Source organism: Dreissena polymorpha, chromosome 13 (assembly GCF_020536995.1).
Source record: "Dreissena polymorpha isolate Duluth1 chromosome 13, UMN_Dpol_1.0, whole genome shotgun sequence".
In the NCBI taxonomy this organism is placed as follows: Eukaryota; Metazoa; Mollusca; class Bivalvia; order Myida; family Dreissenidae; genus Dreissena; species Dreissena polymorpha.
In genome coordinates, this window is record NC_068367.1 from 25813826 (window position 1) to 25830255 (window position 16430).

Genomic DNA, 16430 nt, shown 5'->3' on the forward strand with positions numbered 1-16430 from the left:
ATAATATGCACATCTCCTCTTGGTAGTGAAGCTTCCCATACAGTTTCATTGAATTCCAGTCATTAGTTGCTGAGAAATAGCCCGGACAAGAATTGCACTATATGTACAAATAATGGAAAATTTGAAAGGGCCATAACTCTGTGAAATATCATCCGACCAGAACTGGCTGATAATATGCACATCTCCTCTTGGTAGTAAAGCTTCCCATACAGTTTCATTGAATTCCGGTCATTAGTTGCTGAGAAATAGCCTGGACAAGAATTGCACTATATGTACAGTTAATGGAAAATTTCAATGGGCCATAACTCTGAAAAAATCATCCAACCATATATGGCTGATAATATGCACATCTCCTCTTGGTAGTGAAGCTTCCCATAAAGTATCATTGAATTCCGGTCACTAGTTGCTGAGAAATAGCCCGGACAAAAATTGTGCACAGACAGATGGACACACGGACACACGCACAGACAGACGAAGCGGCGACTATATGCTCCCCCCCCCCCAAATTTTTTGGGTATCTGTTGCCTTGAATTTATTTTAAAACAGCAAAATATGTTCAACTGATTATTTAAGATTTTCCTTATTTTCCCGAAAATCTGGCATTTCGCGTGATTTTTTTTCCAAAATCCGGCATTTCACGCGATTTTTCCCCCTCAAAAAAGGCCAGGCCCTTTCACCAAAATCAGACAAAAACCCCTGTGATTGTCTGCATAATTGGTGTGCACATTTTATGGAAGCAAAGGAACAACAAGGAATACATAAAATTTGATAGCTTGTTCGGATTACAAATCTAATTATGGCTCATTTCAGAATTTACAAACCATTTATTTGTGTACTACGTGTATGAATTCAACAGTAATTTGTAAAAACGCTTTACAAGTGGAATAAATGTTGCGACCATATTATGCATGAAATGCACAATTTCCAAGAGGTATTGTAAGCCTAAGAGTGCTGTAACTCATGCAAAGCATAGGCTCTCATTGGCAAATGTCAATTTTCCAATACGACACTTGGCCTTAAGTTGGAAAAAAAGATACATGTAATTGACAGAGGATTGTAAATCAGCTCTGAAAATATTTGAAGAAATCCACATCACTTTGATCTTAAGAATTTGCTAGTTGCAGTTACTAAAAAAATAACAATAATCAGTAACACAGAGCTCCAGATAAGGATTTGTGAAATTAGTAACGGTACTGCCACTGACAGAAAGAAAAGGAGTAATGCTTAAAATCAATTAGTAGCTGTACTACCATATCCGAAAATACAGGTAGTACTGTACTACCCTTGTTCTTGGATATTGAAGGGTGTATGACTGACTTTACAGACACATTTGCAGCAATTATAATAAATATATGTAGCTTCTTAAACAGTTACTGTATTAGGTTTTCCATTCTGAATTATGATGCTAATACAACTACACATTAAAACTCATGACTAATACTTTTTCTTCATTTTTCTTGACAAGAAAACACAAGCCAACTAGTAAGCTAAGTAAATGAACACTTATTTCACTGTCTCATCCGTTTCCCATCGTGTTTTCTAACGTTTTACACCACCGATGCAATCAAATCTTTTAATATCGGGGCGACAAAGTCTTTTTCTGGGTTTAAAGTTTTAATGTCAGGATGGTTAGAAGATACCGTATGTAGTCATTATATGACAACAAAGTGTTGTTTTGAGCCGTTTTCGGTTAAGCCGGCATTCAATTGCGCGCAGACATATCGTTTTTGACGGATTTACAAGTTACAGGAAATCACGCGACAGAATAGACAATAATATATGAACCCAGTCTACAACTTTTCGGTAATTTAAATTAACGAAAAGTTAGGTTAGAGACCAACAAATCACGCCGCGCTGACGCAGACGTATCGGTACGGCCAGATTTGTTTTGTAAATGCGTAAAATGGATATTAATGTCGTAATTCGATGTTTTTTTGGCCCGATTTTATAGCCGAAATTCGGCTATGTTCCCAATCCCAAAAAGTATACTTTTTTCCCAAAATGTGGCAAAAAATTCCTAATTTTTAATTTTTTTATTTTTTTTTATTTTTTTTTAGAAAGAAGTGTCTAATGTGTATTTTATCACAATTTTAATGCAATTAAATATAACAAAGTAGTAAGTGGTTTTGTTCTTTTCATTTAAATGATTATAAAGAGTTATATCAAATTAAGTATTTCCCTAATCAGTGGACTTTTCGTTTGGAATAAAAAGGCTAATGAATTTATTTTCCCAATTTCATGAAATTGCCGATAAAATTCCCAATTCCAAAGCCATGGGCTATCTTCCCAAAAAGTGGAAAAAAAACACTGTAATTGTACGTCCAGTTTATAAAAATAAATGCGTAAATCTTCATGAAAAAGGCGTATTTACGGCCCTTATCTGGAGCTCTGGTAACAGCACTTCTATTAGTGGACGTCCAGGCGCAAACAATGCTCAAAACGGCAGTCCCTAGGAAGTCCGATAATACACATGTACGCTGTTTTCTAATACACAGCATGAACAAATCTTAACTGTAAATCGGGTAATTTACTGCATTGACTCTGCCTACTGGATTTCATGAATTGCTCAGCGAGAGACCAATATTGATTTTTCCAGCTGTCAATCAAATTCTTGTTGGAAATGGTATCTCTGAAACCTCAGTAAGATAGATTGAATGGTCAATTTAAAACTTTGATTTTTGGTTTGATAAAGGTTTAAATATCAACTTTTTGTTTTGAGCATTTATCCACAAAAAACACACCAATTGATGTCGATGTGAAAAGGTATTGCGTTTGTTACAATGTTGATTGAAAACAATGTTATAGACAAACTTGACACTTAATTATTTTGACAAGGAACTTGGTTTTATAAGGAAGAACTCTGAGCTTTACGTAGGTACTCTTAAAAGCTCAGAGCCTTCAAGAAGAACCAAGTGCTAAACTAGTCTAAAATGATGTCGTGCCACTGTAATATTAAATACAATTCTAATTCAACCAAAAACATATTACAATAATTCTTTTTTTAAAAGATTTTGGTAAATTGGGAAAGATAATTCGTGTCTCCAATAGCTAAATGATTTGCAGTGTTGCACAGTATTCTGACTCATTCAATAAAACTGAACTGAGTTTTGTTTTTAATTCGATACAAAAGCCAATCTTTCAAATGTCATTCCATGAACCGTAGTTAACAAATTAAGAAATAAGAAGCTTTTTAAAGCGTCTTACATATATAAATGTTGTGAGACTTACCTCTAATAAACTGCCAAAAACTAACAAAAATATATTAGTGAAATTAAACTTCACGTAGTTTGAAACAGGAAGTAGTATGAATTGTGGGACTTTCTTGGGGCGGAACGAGGTAAATACCGTCTTCGTTATTTCGGCAAGAGATAATAGATTTATAATTGATCAATTATATTTGTATCTTAAAATACTGTACAATTAATCTTGTTATATCAAACGCAGCACTCTCACGTACACTAATGAATAACCTTAAATTTCAAATGGTCACTCTACTTTTTAATACACCCTAGTTAATAGGTGTAATAAAATATGGGGCCGAATGAGCCTGGTCGATTTGGGGCCGAATAAGCTTGGGGCCGAAAAAGCCTGAAATTTCGGACTGGGCCGAAAGAGCTTGGGGCCGAAAGAGCCTGCTACCCTTTTTAAAGTTCATTCTTCGTATGCAAAAGTTATTTAAAATTCCATTCAACCATAATTTACCTTACCTTAGGTTTCCTTAGGAGGTTTACCACCGCAGGTCTTTGAGATGTAAACAGTCGTTAAACTGCTGGACTACTGACATCCTCCATCGAGAGCCACCGATCACTGAATGTTTCGACCCATTAATCTCGATACATTCTCCTGGTGGTGGGTCCGCACGGGCTCCCCTACGTGTCAGTAGACGGCTGCCAGCTCCTCTCTCTCTGTTGACCGCTCGCTTTCTGTCTCTTCCTGTCAGGCCAAGTGCAGTAAAAAGTCTCCAGAGAGACTTTGACGGAAAGGCTCGGACGCCCACCACCACTGGGAATAGCCACGTGTGCCACCCATTCTCATTGCATTCCCTCTGCAGATCAGCATATTTTGCCGTTTTCCTCTCCATCGCCTCATCACAGCGCGACTCCCAAGGAACTGTGAGTTCAACCATCACCAGACACTTGTCATTTGCAACCTCTGTAGTGGCCTCTTCTTCGTCCTCACTATTTAATAGTCTCGGTGTTTTGCTTTCGGTTATTACATTATAGTCACATTTATAATCATACATCATCGGGTGGTTGATCCAATGTTTTTGCATGCGTCTTTTAAATGTATCCGTGTTCTTGGATGTGACAACAGCATATGAAAAATACTCATAACAGTTGTATCGAGTAAAGATCTTTCAACGAAAAGTTTAGTAGTTTATATACATTTGGCTATATTTTATGTAAATGTTTAGTAGTTAATATACATTTAGCTATGTTTTATGTAAATGTTTATGTTAGTTCCGTCAGAAAACAGATATTCGTAATGAATAAATCCTTAACAGCTACAGAGCTTTTTTTTATTGGGAATAAGACAACAAACTGGGAATGGGCTTCATGATTTTGGTGATGTACCTTTTCAATCAAAACTATACATTTCATAATCTGATTTTATTTGTTTACTATTTGTTCTATATTTCAAGCTTAATAAGTCAATTTTCTATGACTTACCTGAAGTGATTAAAGACTTCAAAAACACACCAGCTTCAATCGAAAAAATTGACAAGAACTTCAAAACCTTACAATCATCAATTATAAGATTATAAAACACAATTAATGAACCTCATTATGGTTATTAATAATTAAATGAATTAAATGACTTCAAAGACATCTTTTGAGAAAATAAAGCTGCAAACAATGATATCTCTATTTTGTCTTAATTCCAAGTGAAAGAAATTAAAAATCAACAATGATAATAACAAACATGTTTTGGAATAATAGTAATCTAAACATAATGAGAAAATATCTGGGGGTGAATTGTCCAGGGAGCAGGGGTGAATTGTCTAGGGGGTGAGTTGTCTCCTGGGGGTGAATTGTCTTGGGGGTGAATTGTCTTATTCCCAAGTTTGAAACTAATTTCCATTGATCGTTCCACGTCGGTGGCATCGGTTTTGCTTTGTATGTGTCTTGTCTACTACATTTGATGTCCGCCTTGTTGTTGACAATTGGTTCTTTGCCAATTAAGGACCCTGTTTTATTATAGGGTTCCTCTCCTGTTGACGGTTCCCTCCTATCAATATATTTGAAGGAGGGGATGTGCGACGGCATTAGACGGTAATTAGTCGTAACAGGAGCACGCGAACTCAGAACTCGAAGCAAAAGTTGAAAGAAACAATCACATCGTCACATTAAAAATGAGCGAAAACGGGGTATATGAATATATTTTTCTATTATAGTAATTATGGTCACACTTCTTGTCTGGTTAATGTCCTCATAAACTGTAACGTTTCTGTCCATCTGACTTTGACATAAGTTTTCGCGATCCATGTTTTGCCTCCATTTTGTATGACGATCCACTTTTAAGTTATTTACGATCGATTTTAGTTATGATTGGATTTTTTCTTGGTCATAAATTAAAGCATTAACTTTGTGTTACTTACATAAAACCTTTCGCTAATATGATTATAGGTGCTACCTAATTTACGGGCAAAAGCTTTTAAAGTTTTTTTGATAACCATGTATTTTTAATAAATATATGGACATGATTGTGTTCAAATATGATAATTGTTGCAATAATTGAGTAATGCATCCAAAAAAATCAATCTTAAAACGAGTTACATGTTCCAAGCTTAAAGATCTAGCATCTTATATATTTTTTGTTTTCTAGCCACAGGAATTTATAGCTGGTTCGGTGTCTGTGGTATAGTGGATGGGGTGTCTGCTAACTGGCTTAGTCACTGGGAGGTCTCTGTATTGATCCTTTAAGTGGGGGCATTCTTTAGATAACCCTAAAGACATACTATGGCGTACCATTTGGGTTGAAAGTCAAGAACGTTAAAAAGAGAAATGTACGTCGAAGTACAATAATTGTACGTCGACATGAATTTAAAATACACTTCGAAGTATATATTTGTACGTCAAAGTACAATTTGTACTTCGACATACATGTTTGTACTTCTACGTACACATTTTCTGAACAGCCAATCAAAACACTAGTCTCTTGAGCCGCTTTTCCTTCAGATTTATTCATAATAAATGTTTAAAATCTCTTTTTTAGTTGAGGACAAAATGAATAAAAATATCAGAATGGCAAAAAAACAACACAGAAGTTTCAAGTATTTAATGCATTAAAATAGATTATATACAAATTTGAAGAAGATTCAATTGTTACCTTTTTAAAATTAAAATTATTAAGCATATTGTGTGTATGAAATGATCATGTGGGGCGGAGTATCACGACCGTCCAGCGCATTACTGTGTAGGAAATTCCCAACGGTAACCAGTTACCAAGCATTAATGGGATAAATAATGTATTAAAAACTCCCCGTTGGTCGTATTTTGTGATTACCATAACTAGCATAAGTCAAAGGTTAATTCCGCCACGCCAGGTCAATAAATACGCACAATATCTATGAGTTAGCGGTCGATAGTCGCATAATTTGGTATAAATTATAATAATAATAATGTTTAATAAATACGCACAATATCTATGAGTAAGCGGTCGATAGTCGCATAATTCGGTATAAATAATAATAATAATAATGTTCAAGTCAAAAATCTCTTAAAGCAACAGACGTAAGGTGTCTTCTGATTGGCTAACACTCAAGGGTCGGTGGAAATTGTACGTCAAACATTTCTCGTACTACTTAGCAGGTCTTGTACTCTTTCGACGTCATGGTATGTCATATAGACACTAAGTACTGGTCCTACCCAGGAAAAAGTTTGTTTCATCAAATGTCTCAATTCAACTTGACAGCTTGCTAAAGCAGTTGCATTTAGCATACAGTACACTGATTTAACATAATCAAAATCATGTGATGTTAACACCACTAATTGTCTTCTTATTTATTATCAATGTATAATTATGTGTATTAGCATAACAACATACTTGATTCGCAATTAAAATATTTAATAAATACAGGTATCTTGCAGGTTTCTAATTTTCTTTCCCAAACTATTGTTGAATAGTTTAAATTTTGTCGCCACTTAAAAACTAGCCATTTTGTAGCAATTCTAAAATCACAGTCTAAACTGCATACACTTAGCTCTATAGTTACAATTTGAATGCAAATATTAGAATGCATCATGTTATATCATCCATATTTTTTTATTTAAACATTTAAATAACACATAACACAGTACATATATAAAAAGGTATGTGGTATTGTGTGGAGATACAAAACACTTCACATCATTTATTTGCACATAAAATAATAGTTACAAAATAAGTAAAACTAAAACACTGTCATCAACCTACATTTCAAGAATATTTACTATATGAAATTACAAGTGGTGTTATTGTATCACCTTTTACTAAATTAACATTGCTGGTTTTGTACTAGCCATAAAACATATATCATGGATTAACAAGCAAGTAACAACCTATTAATTACACAATAGAACGGAAATCATATTAATTGCATTATGCATTTACTAAACAAGCTATTTGCTACTGTTTAGAATTACACTATCTTACTAAAAAAGATCACAGGTACTTAGTGCTTTTACATACTTGTGGTAAGTTTTGTATTACTAGTTTGACAATTATCGGCAGACACTTGTTGATATACAGACAAAATTTGCATGGGAACTCTCATATTTTTTCAGCATAATTGCCTTCAAATTGTTAATTTTTACAACCCTTTGACTTTGTTTGCACATCTGATCTTATTATACAATAGCTGATTTTTGTTTATAGATAGACATATATAGACTTCTCAAAGTTCTATATAAGTTCACACATGTTCCATCCAAGTAAACAAACAGAACCAATAAAGATCACCACAGATAATAACTGTGTGTATAGCTTGGAAATTTAATAGTTCAGGAATCCCTCCTTTGTTGATTTCTGTAAACCAAAACTGTCAGTTTTGCTGAATAGAATGGCTTGTATGATGCCCAGCTCTTGTCTTCACAGAACATCTTCTAAAAACGGAAAACCAAAAAATATCTTAACATTTGATCAATAATGCAGACAATTTATAAATGTCTTGTTTTTTGTTGATTTCGAATCTGGGAGATTTTTTACGTAAGAGTGTTGTACGAAAATCCAACGGTATCGGATTTTGTGGTTTTAGGCCTAAACTTATTATAGTGATATGTAACCTTTCGGGGATATCGGTAAAGTGCGAGCAGACGAGGTGTAAATACGTTAAAAATTAAAGCTAAAAGACTAGAAAGTTAGATCGGAATATCTTTAAATTTTGTGAATAAATGTGTTTCTGGTGGATAACAACGACAACTTGCCAGAATATTGCTCATGATCACACGTAAAACTTCTTTCTGAGACATTGTGTACACACCGGTCTTACTGACAATAACGAAGTGACGTCACCGTCTATGTATAGAATGCTTTCTGAGAGCGAATGGAAAATGCGTCACATATTCTGACAAATAAACAGTAGGGTGTCGTTATTGAAATACCGCGAAAATACTGGAAGAATAGAGATGCCAACTATAATGTTTAAAACAAATAATTTTTTAACAAGCGTTTGTAATTTGTCAGGATAATAATAACAATAAGATATCGAAAAGATCAAAGCAAATAAATTCGTCAGAAATCTGAGATTCGGCAATATATTAAAGACGGGTTATGTTCACCTAAATTGTGTTTGGTAAAGACTGGCACTATATGTAGTGAACCAGTCTTCGGCTTATACCCACTGAAGAAGAGCATTCAGGGGAGATGATTTAGTAATGACTAAATTCTGGAACGGTTGCGAAGAAAAACAAATAATGCGAGAATATTTAGTGCGATTCGCTACACAATTATGATGTCATTGATATAACTTTTCCTGAGGTATGTATTTACATGTGATTTAGCATATGTCAAAGTGTTTTTGATTTGTTCAAGGTCATAAATAGCATCGCGAAAATATATGTCGCGTGACAAATTTTTTTGAGACGTATCCATATGTGGTATTCCTATGTAATTTTATGTCTAAATTCCCATATGTATGAACGTCAACACCCGCTTCGCGGGCTTTTGCCCGTAATATGATTGCTGTACAATTTAAAATTAGTGCTGTTGGCCAAGTGTCGTCAGATTCTCCCAGTTTCTTCTTCGTGATAACAGTACTCCACCATACTAGGATAAACCTAATTGATGCTTATGTACTGGATAACTTTATAAACACAAAAAGAGAGCAAACATGATTTTCTTCAGATTTGTTTCGTAATGCAACAGCCCCAGCGTTTTTTCCTTTTAACTAGTACTGGGGAACAATACCTTACCCAAAGCCTACCGGAGGCTTCCCAATTTTAGCACCGGACTTTCCCAATCTCCATATCTACCGTTCCGAACGATTCTAGGTGCCATTCCCAATCGCCAGTGCCTTTTATTTTCGCTGGAAATATCTTTTGAAATCGTTGAGCCTTTCATTTTCAGCCATTTATTTTCGCCGGACATTGTTGCGTAGAAAGTAAACAAAACTTTTCAAAGGGGCCCAACTCTGGATAACATAACCACGACTAGTGATAGATTTTGCCAGTGAAAGAATTCCATCGTAAAGACCAGTCTTCCTTACCAGGGTTTTTTTTTAGAGAAAGGGGAAGACGCTTGACGCTGGGTGAAAGGGGAAAAAAGAGTGCGAAAGAGACATATTAGGGGAAAAAATAAAAACTGTTCATTTCAATGTCCAGGGTTCGACATTAACTTTTTTTACAGCCAGACCATCGGACCAGCTCCTCTTAAAATGTACTAGCCCGAATCTGATGTCTACTAGACCATAAATGACATAGCAAATAAACAGAATTGTGTCGTGTAACTGTTTAATCAGGTTTTATCAGAAAATAATTAGTGAACACAAGAAAGTTATTTTGATGCACAGAGTAAAAAATAAAATAAAACTATTTAACAACATAAATTGTTTGTTGTAATTTCACTGTTTATCACCAGTTAAACAAATGATGTCTGTACAGCAGGTGACATTTATTAAACGTTATCAAATTCTGGCCTCCTTGACCGCTGTGCCCCATGCTACCACAGCTCCAATGCCCTTTTCCATCATAATCTGTGTCAGTTTTACCGTCGGATTCTTCTTTATTAACTTATTAATCAGGGTTGGCACCAATCAACCGCCCCCGGTTTTAACCGGTGGTTTTTACTGGTTAAAACCGCCCCGGTCAATACTCCCGAAGTGGTCATTACTGGTCAATACTGGTCGATTGAACTTTACCCCCAATTTTAATTTATATTCCATGCCTAATTTAACAATATTGATAATATAAATTAAACAGACATGTTGCCAATAATGTCTTAAGCTATTAATACCCACTATTTTATACCTGTTCATGCAATTTGTAGGCCAATCTCTCAAAATTTTGCAAATAAGTCAAAGTTGGTCAATTGATTTTTCTGATTGATTGAACTTTTTTTCAATTCTAATGAATTATGATGCTCAGATAATTCTGTGCTTGATTCATCAAGAACCTGTCAATTACTGTGTATGAGTTGTTCCTCATACCCCACTGTCCCCACAGTCTTTTAACAGTCTTCTCACCTATACAGGTTGGGGCACCCTAAACTGATACCGGTTAATAGGGCCTTAAATGGCACCTTTTTGACACAATCCTTACTTGTCATGTATTTTTGCATTGATTTCTTTAAATACTTTTTAAACAAAATAGTGAAAAAGACTTTAATTTTTATTGATATAAGAATAAAAAACATAATAAGAAATAATTATTTAAAGAAAAAAATAATTGAAAAGAAGAGTAGACCCACAATTGGAAAACATTATTTGTTGGCAAAATCAAGAACTTTGATTGTTTATTCATTTGAATACCAATTGAACTTTTTAATATGAAAGGGAAAAAAACCCTCTTAATACAGAAAGGAAACAAGTTAGAAGTAACTATTAAATTAATAGCAAGTACAATGTAATCTTCTTGTGTGAGTGATATGAAATAGCCTAAGGGCAGATTTGCTTAATTGTCAATATCAGAGACATAACACTGCATGCATTTTATTACCAACTAAGAGGCTAGATTTATAACCCTAGAATACACAAGAGTTCCGTTTGTCAATCTGCTTATCAAAAAGATATATCAATAGATAAGTGAAATGCTATGGTACCTACAATAGTAATAATACTTTAGTAACAGATGCGATACACTGAGATAAAGATATTGCCTTAGTCCTTATGTATTTGAGGCTGTTTCCATAAATAATAAAGAAGTAACTTTTTACAGCTTTAAAGATTTTTTTTACAATAAATAACTCAGAAAAAAGTTGATCAATTACAGAATAATTATTGATTTAATATAAAATGGCTCCTTTGTAATGTTTAAATGCTACAATTTTCAATCGACCAGTATTGACCAGTTAAGACCAGTAATGACCAGTATTAACCGGTTTTAACCGGGTATTGACCGCCGGCCCGGTCAATACTCAATTGACCGGTCAATATGCCAACCCTGACTTATTTGTCGGACGAAAATCCAATCTTGAACAAAGTCACTCTTTAAATTACATTCTCTCGTCTGCTACGCCAAACTGTTTACATTGATGATACCGATTTTCGATAGAAGTCGTAAAAACATCAGGTTTTTTTTCCACTTTTTGGGAAGATAGCCCATGGCTTTGGAATTGGGAATTTTATCGGCATTTTCATGAAATTGGGAAAATAAATTCATTAGCTTATCGTAATATAGCCTTTTTTTCCACATGAAAAGTCCACTGATTAGGGAAATACTAAATTTGATATAACTCTTTATAATCATTCAAATTAAAAGAACAAAATCTTATAATACTTTGTTAGATGAAATTGAATTGAAATTGAGATAAAATACGCATAAGACTTCTTTCTAAAAAAAAAAAAATTTTTTTTTTTTTTTTTTTTTTTTTGAAATTGGGAATTTTTTGCCACATTTTGGGAAAAAAGTATACTTTTTGGGATTGGGAACATAGCCGAATTTCGGCTATAAAATCGGGCCAAAAAAAACCCTGAACATGATGTAAAGTTCTACGACACTGCAGAAAATCATTAACTATTTCAGTGCTGGAACCGAATTTTGAAGGTCTTTGCAAACAGTTTGGATCCAGATGAGACGCCACAAAACGTGGCGTCTCATCTGGATCCAAACTGTTTGCTATTCTGATAGTATTCTTTGAAAAAAATTGAAGAAAATGCTAATTTAAGAAATTCAGCAGACAACATTTTAGCAGACTACAAATTTCCCAGCATGCAAAGTGTTAATATTCATGACAACTTTACCAATGGAAACAAGCTATTTCTGCGGGAAGCTCTCCTTCGCGTCTAAAAATAGCGATGAATCATGTGAATGCTCTGCTAGTTTTGTTCTGATGTAAATAATGGATACAACAGTTATTTTACACATTAAGAGAAAAAGGTTTTCGGTTAGTTATAGTTATATGAATCAGTATAGATTTTGTATGTACGACCAGTCGGACAAGCTAGCCCACAGTTTTACTAGCCCGACCACCGATCTTACTAGACAATGTCTGTCGGACATGCCTTAGTGTCGAACCCTGATGTCTATAACTCATCAAAAGAGGCTTGTCTCTGTCCTTTTTGTTCTTAAACACATTTAACACGTATTAAAGTCAAAGTCCTTTATTTAGTTGCAGGTGTAGATCTAATTATGGGAAATGTTTTCAACTATATTTCTGTACTGGGGCCGGGGGACGATGCCAATTTTGTGATTTCAATTTCATGATGAATGGGTTGACGATCTTGAATCTGCTACAGTATTGGAAGGAAAAGGAGCGGCAGCTGCCGATTGTCTACTTTCACTTTCACAATGTTATAACGGTTTTCGATGATTCTTTCTTAAAAAATGCCTCGATGCGTTCAGTATCTTCCGAGTCCGAATGTTTTATTTTGTTTGTGTAAGAACGCCAATTGTGAGACATTTTTTTCTGTTTTCACGTTTATATCTTGGCTTGCACATAGCCCGGATGAAAATTCGACTGGTTTCCGGTAATTTATTGACGAAACACCCTTCTCGCGCAAGACCGGTATCCAGTAAAATAGTCACATGATTATTACGATAAGTTGCCCAGTTTACATGACGTTATTTAAGAGCTATATATAGAATAACTGGGATTCCCAGATTTTTTTGTGTTCGTCTGGAGAGAGAGAAAGATTGTTGTACATGGTGAAAATTGGATAATTGTCGAATGCCCAAAGGAAAAATAAACATTTCTTTGAGAGAAAATATTATATTTTGGTGAAAAATGATATTTTTGGTGGGGAAATTGTATTTTGAGGGGAAAAATTCTGGTAGGGGAAGACGCCGAATATCGGCGTCACTTTCTTAGTAAAAAAAACCCCTGCTTACATCAATAAACTTACTCTACACTAATTTTTGTTGACGTTAAAAAAAACGTAACCGTATTGAGTTAAATGCGCATATTACTTTAAGATCTATGTATAGTTTTTTAAGTGTCAAATCCGGACAGAAACTATTCAAATAGGTATATAAACAAATAAAAGTTTAACATAAAATAAAAAATTACTAGAAATGGCGCGGCAGAGGCTGACATGTATCCCCACGCCGCATGTTTGACCCAGGGGTGCCCCAGGGTTGGTAATGGGGCCATGCATAGTTGAGATTGACCGTATTGTCATCAGAGAAGTTCAGTATCAATTAAAAGTGAATCGGTTAAGAAATGAAGTAATTATTGTAAAAGGCAATTTTGGGTGGGCGTGGCCTATGTGGGCGGGGCGCCCCAGGGTTGGTAATGGGGCCATACATAGTTGAGATTAACCGTATTGTCATAAGAGAGGTTCAGTATAAATTTGAAGTGAATCGGTATAGAAATGAAGAAATTATAGTACGGTAAATCCACGAATATAAAACGCCCTCGTGCATAATACGCACCTCCGAGTTTGGTCAAAATTTATCGGTAAAAATTGAAAATCCGCGTAAAATACGCACTAAAAATCAGTGTCCGAAATTGGCCATTTCCGAAAAAATGTGTCAATATATATTTGTGCTGTGAAAATAGCAAATCAATTTGGTGTTGTCAACTATCTGTTACCCCGGTATATTAATCGGGATGTGTTATAATGCTGTTGTTATGACAGTTGCATAATAAATATCTCTGTCTATTGTTTATAATACCATTGATTGTTACCGATAACACACGGGCCCCTTGCTGACATTCGGGTCAAGCAGTCATAATTACAAAAGAAAGAAGCAGAGACGCTGTTTTTTGTTTTCACATTTTATTCACTTTGACAATATTCGGGACGATAATAATTATAAGAATAATAAAGTAATAAGAAGACAAAATGGTTACTTCCGTTTTTTATAGTTGTCTAGACGAATTACTTTTTCTTTTTTCGAGTTACAAACTCGTTACTTTAATAGAACTAAAAATACAATTAAACCGCTCGTGTTTTTCATGATCTAGTTAATTAAAATACGCTGCTGTCATTAAGGCTAGTTTGGGAGTAAAAAACAAATTAATTATCACCTTTCAATTTTATTCGGCAATCGGCAGACAGGTGTAATGGACTCTTATTAGCATCATAAAACTAATTATTTAATAACCTCTCTTTACTTCAGATATGGTAAATATGCGGTTGAAAGATAAATAGTGGTCAGCTAAGAAATATTAATATACGGGTATTTTCAGTTGTTTTTTTTTCATTTGCTAATCTCTTTATACGACTTAGCGTCCAGTCGCTATTTTGTAGGCAGAAGACAATATTAACTGTGTATTCAAAGTATACAGTGTCTGCGCATGGATGACCCAATATTATTTGATAGCTCCTCCCGTTCTCATGTTTCATCCGACAACATCATTTCATGTGTAAGCGAACTCAATGTTGATTGGCCAGCTACCATGCTCCCTTAAATAACAAAAAGGTCAAGCAATGTCTCATAATCCGGTACAGACCGGGTTTCGTTTACTGTTCGAATTGCAAACATTTTCATTAAAACAAAGAGACAAATATAGAAAACCAGTCCAATATAATTGGCGGATTTCAATGCCACCTTAAGAAGCACAGTGATTTTTTAGCTCCACTGGCCAAAGGCCAGCGGGGCTTATGTCATGGTCCTGTATCCATCGTGTGTGCGTGCGTGCGTTAACTTTTTCTTTAAACATCTTCTTCTCCTAAACTACTGGTCTAAATCTGATGAAATTTCTCAGGAATGTTCCTGTGGTGAACCCCTTTTAAATTTGTTCAAATTATGCCCCTGGGGTCAAATTTGACCCTGCCCCAGGGGGTCAAAAAATTGAAAATTTGCTTATATAAGGCCTATTTTGTGCAAACTTTATAAATCTTCTTGTCCATAACCATTAGGCCTAGGGCTACCAAATTTGGTATGTATTGACATCTTACAGTCCTCTACCAAGTTTCTTCAAATTATGCCCCTGGGGTCAAATTTGACCCTGCTCCAGGGGGTCAAAAAATTGAAAATTTGCTTATATAAGGCCTATTTTGTGTAAACTTTAAAAATCTTCTTGTCCGTAACGATTGGGCCTAGGGCTACCAAATTTGCTATGTAGTGACATCTTATAGTCCTCTACCAAGTTTGTTCAAATTATGCCCCTGGGGTTAAATTTTACCCTGCCCCGGGGGGTCAAAACATTGAAAATTTGCTTATATAAGGCCTATTTGTGCAAACTTTAAAAATCTTCTTGTCCATAACCGTATGGCATAGGGCTACCAAATTTTAGTATGTAGTGACATCTTATTGTCCTCTTCCAAGTTTGTTCAAATTATGCCCCTTGGGTCAAATTTGACCCTGCCCCAGGGGGTTAAAAAATTGAAAATTTGCTTATATAAGGCCTATTTTGTGCAAACTTTAAAAATCTTCTTTTATTACCATTGGGCCTAGGGCTACCAAATTTGCTATGTAGTGACATCTTATAGTCCTCTACCAAGTTTGTTCAAATTATGCCCCTGGGGTCAAATTTGACCCTGCCCCGGTGGGTTAAAAAATTGAAAATTTGCTTATATAAGGCCTATTTTGTGCAAACTTTAATAATCTTCTTGTCCATAACTATTGGGCCTAGGGCTACCAAATTTTTTATGTAGTGACATCTTATAGTCCTCCATCAAGTTTGTTCAAATTATGCCCCTGGGGTCAAATTTGACCCTGCCCCGGGGGGTCAAAAAATTGAACATTTGCTTATATAAGGCCTATTTTGTGAAAACTTTAAAAATCTTCTTGTTCATAACCATTGGGCCAAGGGCTTCCAAATCTGGTATGTAGTGACATCTTGTAGTCCTCTACCAAGTTTGTTCAAATTATGCCCCTGGGGTCAAATTTGACCCTGCCCCGGGGGTC

The 16430-nt window shown here is 35.1% G+C and overlaps 3 protein-coding genes across 23 annotated transcripts in view; 1 reads left to right on the forward strand and 2 right to left on the reverse strand.

The window, feature by feature from the left end:
* LOC127854950 (ras-related protein Ral-A-like) overlaps positions 1 to 3322 on the reverse strand; it is a 42219-nt gene extending 38897 nt beyond the window's left edge. The window contains exon 1 of the mRNA XM_052390150.1: positions 3229 to 3322. The gene's annotated coding sequence lies outside the window, so the exon portion shown is untranslated. The remainder of the gene's footprint in view (positions 1 to 3228) is intronic.
* LOC127854951 (ras-related protein Ral-A-like) overlaps positions 1 to 16430 on the reverse strand; it is a 226443-nt gene that overhangs the window by 48135 nt on the left and 161878 nt on the right. The window lies entirely within an intron of this gene.
* The window catches only part of LOC127854948 (transformer-2 protein homolog alpha-like), a 191774-nt gene continuing 180591 nt past the window's right edge, over positions 5248 to 16430 (forward strand). For 11 of the 12 annotated variants that reach the window (XR_008037235.1, XR_008037236.1, XR_008037237.1 and 8 more), the window contains exon 1: positions 5248 to 5368. Coding sequence is in view for 6 of the 12 variants with exons in the window: in XM_052390149.1 (XP_052246109.1) it covers positions 5354 to 5368 (15 nt within the window). In the remaining 6 variants the exon portion in view is untranslated. The remainder of the gene's footprint in view (positions 5369 to 16430) is intronic. The other variant, XM_052390138.1, reaches the window with a different exon arrangement.